At 33.7% G+C, this 7,306-nt stretch overlaps 1 protein-coding gene across 6 annotated transcripts; it reads right to left on the bottom strand.

Annotated features, from left to right (window-relative positions):
- LOC122301208 (MADS-box protein SOC1-like) lies at positions 1-6,802 on the bottom strand. 6 transcript variants are annotated; one of them, XM_043112401.1, is made up of 9 exons: positions 6,400-6,802; positions 5,990-6,080; positions 5,557-5,748; positions 3,041-3,122; positions 2,264-2,325; positions 2,038-2,137; positions 1,902-1,943; positions 1,241-1,282; positions 1-332 (listed from the first exon to the last, which is right to left on the bottom strand). In XM_043112401.1, the coding sequence occupies exons 3-9, from the start codon at positions 5,736-5,738 to the stop codon at positions 207-209; spliced, it is 636 nt and encodes a 211-aa protein (XP_042968335.1). In that variant the 5' UTR covers positions 5,739-5,748; positions 5,990-6,080; positions 6,400-6,802; the 3' UTR covers positions 1-206. The 6 variants fall into 6 exon arrangements, with proteins under 6 accessions (XP_042968335.1, XP_042968330.1, XP_042968331.1 ...); XM_043112396.1 differs by having other exon boundaries at positions 1-350; positions 6,400-6,790; XM_043112397.1 differs by having other exon boundaries at positions 1-350; positions 6,522-6,790.
- Positions 6,803-7,306: the final 504 nt, after the last annotated feature.

Genomic DNA, 7,306 nt, shown 5'->3' with positions numbered 1-7,306 from the left:
TATCAAAAATCACAGCTTTTACTTTCAGCAAACAAAGTATCAAGTTCTTACAATCACCTGTCAGGTGGTACAATTGCATGCCTGATGAGGAAGTACTACTGCAATAATATTTTAGTCGTGCAACGATTTGGTTCAGATTATTGGAAAGAGTGACTAGTAATGGCGATTATATTTGCAAAGATGGACTTGGTGCATAGTTAAGACCATCAATTTGGTGGGGGTAAACGCTTTGTTCTCCTTTCCGGAGGTCCAATGAACAATTCAGTCTCCACATCTGAGCTTGGATTACTTTCTTCATAAGGTGAAATTTCTCTGTGCTCGTTTGCTCCTTGCTGTAATTGAATACCACACTGCAAAGGTAAGTTTAAGTTAATAATACAGAATAAAAACAGAAAACAAAACAAAACAAAATACAAGTTCATATATATATAAACCAATATGGCTGCTGATCAAGCTCCCTAATTATAGGTGGTATTACATTGATTTCTGTAGCTGGACAAGCCAAGCTGAGATTTATTTGTAGTTAATATACAGGATTCTAATCAGAATATTCAACTTTAAAAATTGTAGGATTTCCAATTTCTATTAATGTTTGTCATTTCCTTACATAATGGTTGAAAGGAAATGGTTCGGAGTGCATATATACTCTCCCCAAAAGAATGAGAAGTGATCTTCCCCCCCCTTCTCCCCGGGACAGCCGCCAGAAGCGCTCTCTTCTCAAAAGAAAAAAACCTGCACTGTCCCTCTCGATCTGCCCCCTTCATCTCTTTGTAGGAAATGGGTTCATGTTTCTCTTACGCTAATCTACCATGCACCACCAGCAGATCATTTTTCTACAGGCGCAAGGCCAGGGGCCACACACCGCGCGCCACAACAGCACTTGTGATCCAGTTCACAAAGTGCTGCATGCTCTTTCGTTAGGAGTTGGCATTTTTCCATACAGTACTCCAACTACCATCCTATATGAGAACATGCACTGAGGATGCAAGAGTGGATACTACACTATTTTATTTGGTTTCATTTTCCAATCTATTTTTCCTAATTTTTGAATTTTATGTATCTTATTAGGATCGATTTTTGTTGGGACTCTCACCCTGATTATCTCTCTCGTGTTTCTCTTCCTACTAACTAACAATAACATGACTTTGATTAAAAAAAAAAAAACAACATCAATAATAATATGATTAATAATTTAAAAAAAAAAAGTAGAACTAGAAATAATAATTACAAAAGTTTATACCTTCTCACATAGCCTTGCGTTTTCAGCTACTAGGGCTTTCTCCTGAATTTTAGTTAGAAAATAAAGCACAAAAGTAAGTAGCACTCTCTTTTGAAAAAGGAAAAATCTAGTTGCAAATACAACTACGTATTAATATGTACACAAATCTAATGTGATTAGTCAAAAAATAGATTGTATTGAAAATAATGCTAATTTAAATTTTGAATATGAATGAATCAGTATTGATACGCAGATTAGTACGTCACTTTGTTTGTACGTAGTAAAACTCAAATATGACAATGCTTAGTACACCGATTAAATGTGCTGATTAGTATTTTTCTTAAAGATTTGTATGTTTTTTCTAATATATTTTTTTAAAATATACACAAATGATTTTTTAAAAAAAATAACACTGATTAGTTCACCTTTCGGTACTGATCATAGGTGCATGTAGCACCACCCAAAAAATATATATACCACAGAATTAATGTGGATCCTCCTAACATTTATACAATTCCTTCGCAATAAACCAGCCTTCTAGAGTGGACTTATCAAACATCAATGAAAAATCCAAAAAATCCATTTTTTTATTTTTATATTTAATTATCATAAATTCTCAACACAAAAACAAGAATGGAATCATAGTAAGGCCTTACAAATTATCAATCAAATTACATTTTACCTTGTCTTTTAGTTTGTCGATTTGTTCCTTGAAGACCTGAGTCTGAAAATATAGACGAAGATTTAATTAAGCATGTTAAATTTTTATTTCATGAAGTATGCGAAAACTCATTAATTATGATGGTTTTAAAATTTACCTTTCTTGCTCTAATTTTGATTACGCTGCTCTCCAACTGTTGTTCTATCTGTTGTAGTTCGTCAAGGGAGCATGCTCCCAAACTTTCTCCAAGGAGTTTTCTGAGGCATTCATGTATAATTGAAGGTGCATATAATTCTTGAATTAGTACGTAGTATTAGACTAAATTCAAATGATAAATCAAAGGTAAAAATATATGAATATAAATAAACTCGGCCTGGCAGTACCGTTTTGAAACTTCAAGAAGCTCAATCTTCTTCATCATGTTTGCCGATTCATGCCTCAGATGCTGCCATTTCATATCGATATCAGACAAAAAGAACAAAAAGAGAAGCGTGATCATGAGCACCAAGAACAGCATGACAAACACCAAGAAAATCTGGAATCTTCTTCGATCTTACAACTACAGGAATACATATGTATCAATATCATATAAAACTTTGAAGAAGGAAACAAAAAGCTAGACACGTTGCACTAACACGTTCAATGTCAATTAACTTCCTCAGTCTCTCACATCCAATGAGACGCAGGTTCTCTATAAAATCTGATCATTTTAGGCATCACAGGAGACTTGAGATTGCAGCATTATAGCATAATCAAAGAGTAACACACTTCCATTTGCTTTTATGGAGCGGCACACCCGAACCAGCCTGAAGGTATTTAGGCTGCCATATGAGTTAAGAGACTGTATATATAGTACTTGTCTATTTATAAGGGTCTCCATCATCATTAGTTTAAAAGCGAGATAAATATATGAATGATATATATATGTACGGCCAGGTCAATGATGTTGCTTAGAAGGAAAACCATGACAAAATAGATGAATTAATCGATCATGTCTGCCATTTAGTGCCAACAAGAGTACTACTCGGACCATGCCATTTTAGATGTCATTTGATATCAGTCTCAATGTTAATTAGGTTGCAACAAACTGTTCTGAACATTTCTTTCTTCCTCAAAAAAATAAAGAAAATTGGTACAATCCAAGGAAAATGAGGCACAACCTGCATGTTTTGTTCAACCGATTTGTTGATGGGTTCAGCGTCTTTTGTGTGCCTCCGGTAGCGATCTATTGTCTCTTGCATGCTGAACAGTTAAACCCAACATAACTGCATTCAGTTACTCTACTCTTTCCAAATGCTTAACAAGCTAGGATTATCTAGCAATTGCATGGAAATGCATCATAAAAGGGTTACTATTAGCAGAACAACTGCGTGTGTGCATGTTTAGAAATAAGCTAGGAGTTTCAATCAAGGGTTCAACAATGGTTGAAATAATGCTGCAATGTGCAACCCGTTAAGATATAAATTCTCTAAATATTTCCATGCATGTTGTAATATTGTATCTTTCAATTGACCTATTTAGAATGGCAAAATTATTTGCTACTTCCCATGAGCGTTACAAAGTTGGCCTTGATTCCGTTTGTCACGATTCCATAAAAAGAGCAATGCTACATACAGTCATGGAATTGTAAACGCTACGCAATCACTTTGAAAAAGAGTGGGGTCCACGATTAAAAAGTTTTTAGTTTTTTTTTTTTCATGTGGGTCCCATATTAATTCATTTTTTTCAAAACGACAGCACGCCGCTTGCACAACCACGATTGCAAATATCATTTCTCCCATAAAAAATAGCCACACATACTTACGCTTATATATACCGTTTCAATTTTTTTTATCCAATAAATACTCAAACATAAAACAGTTTTTACAAACTTAAAACACAAAAATCATCATCAATTTTACCGGTCAATGTTTCTTATATGAAATTTAACACTAATAATTAAGAAGTATACTACAAGATTGGCCGTTGCTTTCTGAAATCAAGGATTGGTGAGATCCTTCTAATTAAAGGATGATTAACTTATGGATGGAGCTTCCTTGCCATTTATTACATGATGTGCTAGCTTGACGTACGAGTACATCACTACATCTACGTATATTCAAGGCCGTGAAGTCGCATAGATTCCTTCTCTTTCAGTTCTACGTGAATGACGAACCCAATATTTTCTGGTTGTATAAATGCAACTGATAGATCAGTTTAAAAATTAACGGTCTGATCTAGCTAACAAGCACTTGAAGAATGTTGTACTAATGTTCACGAGAAAATGATCGTCATGGTTATTGTCATCATGAACTAATTGCTTTTGGAAAGGTCACCCCTCATTCAATGCTCCAAAACGCCATTGTCTCATCTTATAATAGCTAGTCATGTCTCTCTCGTTGCAGACCATAGACCTAAAAGCACAGCTTCAAGGCAGCACATGTATTTAACATAAAACTGTCTATAATATCAATTATGAAACGTACGTCCTAGATAATGAAAAAAGAAATGCATGACCCTTATCATCACTAATCATTAATGATAGTTAATTCCCACCGACTATTCTAGCTAACCATGTGATATTTTTTTTTAAGTACCAACTAATAAAAAAGATAGGAGTTTCCTTTTTTTTAAAAAAAATTATGCAGCCTAGCTGTCTTGATAATGCAAGAACTAAATTGTCAGAAAGTTAAACACATACCCAATTTAACATTGAAAAGCGAGATTAACGTTAATATTAACATTGATAACTACTCTCTCTCTCTCTCTCTCTCTCTCTCTAAACATATTATATAAATTTAAACAGCAATCAGCTCTCTCTTTCAGTATAGATGTCAGTGATTAGAACAAGTTAGCTAGCTAGTACACTCCGACGCACTGTCCAAAAGTAAACATCTTATGTACTATGCTCCACAAAATCGACCAAAGAGTACACTTTATATATATTATCTACTTTATTCAAATACCAAAAAAATTAGTTATGAATAAAATGGATGAGATGAAATATTAATAAAATATTTATTATAATATTAGTTTTGTTTTGAAATTTGAAAAGGTTGAATTGATTATTATATTTTGTATAAAAATTTAAAAAAATTATAATAATTATATAAGATGAAATAATTTAAATTTTTGTAACTAAATGAACCCTAAAGCTCTTCTAATTGTGAACCAAACAGAATTAATTGCCGAGTTGCCAACGTACAATGTGTATTTGACCCAAACAGATGAAAAGGAGCCAGACATTGTAAGCATCTTATCAGGACGGAACGTGTTATATATGATCCAAAACACAGAAAAAGGAGTTCGTGACATAAACTCTAAGCTCTTAACGAGTATATATCAGCAATAAGTTGTTCTTTTTTTAATTTTTTGTGGCGGTAAATAGCAATAAGCTAGTTAATATTTGGCTTTAGTTAGCTATATTTTTCTTTTGCTATTTTCTATATTTCTCCGTGGATATAAACAAGTAGCTGGAGTTATCAAGGATTCCCACGTTGTCTACAGAGAAAGTTTACTTAAGGCCATACAACCCTAAAGTGAAACCCATATCAACATATGCATGAAATATATTATTAATCAAATAAACACAATAACAGTGAGAATTCACTCCTTCCCATATCCTAGAAATATTGAAATTAATATATAAGGTATGAATAATCCAAAATAAATCAAGAAAATGTAACAATGGTCCTACCTGGAACTTGCAAATTCATAGAGCTTGCTCCTGGGAGAGAAAATTATGAGTGCAACCTCGGCGTCGCAAAGAACTGATAGCTCAAACGCTTTCTTTAGCAGCCCATTTCTCCGCTTGGAGAAGGTCACTTGTCTGCTTGTGGCATTCTCTATGCGCCTCATCTGAGTCTTTCCTCTCACCATTTCTACAGCCCTGAGAAGAAAATGAAGCTCACTATGACCGTAAACACACACAAAGGAATCTCTAATGCCTATAGGAGTAGACTTTTTTAATGTAATTCATAAAAAGGTCAAATTAATTATACACAACTCAAAGGGAAGTGAGAAATTCTAGCAAAAAAGGCCAAACCCATAAACTATTTGGTGAGAAACAAGGAAGAGGATTCCACAGAGAGAGAGAGAGAGAGAGAGAGAGAAGAAGAGAACAACAATACCTTAGGTTTGTTAACGCAATCAAGCAGACAGAGGAATAGATTACAGAAGTTAGAAACCAACAGATCTTCTTCAACTTGGATTAATTAATAGCTGTCAACAAATTAATCAAAAAATAAGTACTGTCAGGGTGAAGAAGGGTGCGATGAGAAAGGATATTAGTCTTGCAACAAGGAAAAACCCAGAAAGCTATTTGGTGGTAGTTCAAAAAAGGAAAGAGAATAAAGGAGACTGATCTGAGATTTCTGAGCAAAGAAGTGAATCTTTAAAAGACCCGGCCAGAACGATGCAAATTGGGGGGGATAGATTGACTAAAATACCAGAAGACAACCCAAAGCATGGGAAAGAAGCTCAGCGAAGACACTATTCAGGAAAAGTAAAATTGTTAAAAGTGGGAAGAAGGAAACCGTACCTAATAGGCAAAAACAAATCCAGTAAGCTCGGAGAAAGAAGAGACCAAAAAAAGAAAGAGCTAAGAAAATCCAAAGACTGTGAGATCAGAAACAAAAACTCAAAAAACAAAAAAACCAAAACCTTAAAAAAGAACGCAAAACTGAGAAGCCCCAGAAGTGGTATGTGTTTTGCCGTTGATTCTGTTTACCAGTCTTTTCTGCATAGCAACTAGGCGAAACACATACGCACCCGCCTTTCCTTATTCATCTATTTGCCCATCTCTCTTTGGAACCCCACTTTGTATATGTGTAATTATAGTTACTATAAATCTAAAGGTCTGCAAAAGAAAACCTCATCCTTGCTTGTTTTGGTAAGACCCAAATAGAGATCCGAAAAGATCTCAATTTTTATTTTTTATTTTTAAAAAAGGCAAAAGAAATAATGGAATAAAAAAGATAGGGCAAACCGGCGAAGGAAAAAGTCATCAGATACGGAGAGACTGCGTCTTACTATCAGCCGATGGGTACTCATGTTCTGTTCTTCTTTATTTATTGGCATAAAAAATTATCGTTAATAAAAATAAAACGACTGAAAAAATACACACAGACAAAAATTTAAAAAAAATAATAATATTACAAATAGTTATAAAATGTGTAAATATTATATAATTATTTTAAAAATTAATAAAATTAATTATTAAAAAATTAATTTCTTTAATATAAATTCTGTATATATAATTATTTAAAAATAATTACTTTACCTTCTCACAACTGCAACTCTAATCTCTCTTTTCAATACTAGATAAGTGAATAGAGATAAAAAAAAAAAAAAAAAAAAAGGGGGGAGCGCGGGCAGCCTTAAAATTGAGAGAGCGAGTACAATGTTAGAGACACGTCAACTTCATCCGTACACATTCGTACGTAGTA

The sequence above is a fragment of the Carya illinoinensis genome, chromosome 2 (genome assembly GCF_018687715.1).
Source record: "Carya illinoinensis cultivar Pawnee chromosome 2, C.illinoinensisPawnee_v1, whole genome shotgun sequence".
Lineage (NCBI taxonomy): Eukaryota > Viridiplantae > Streptophyta > Magnoliopsida > Fagales > Juglandaceae > Carya > Carya illinoinensis.
This window is presented reverse-complemented; position numbering and strand designations above follow the sequence as displayed.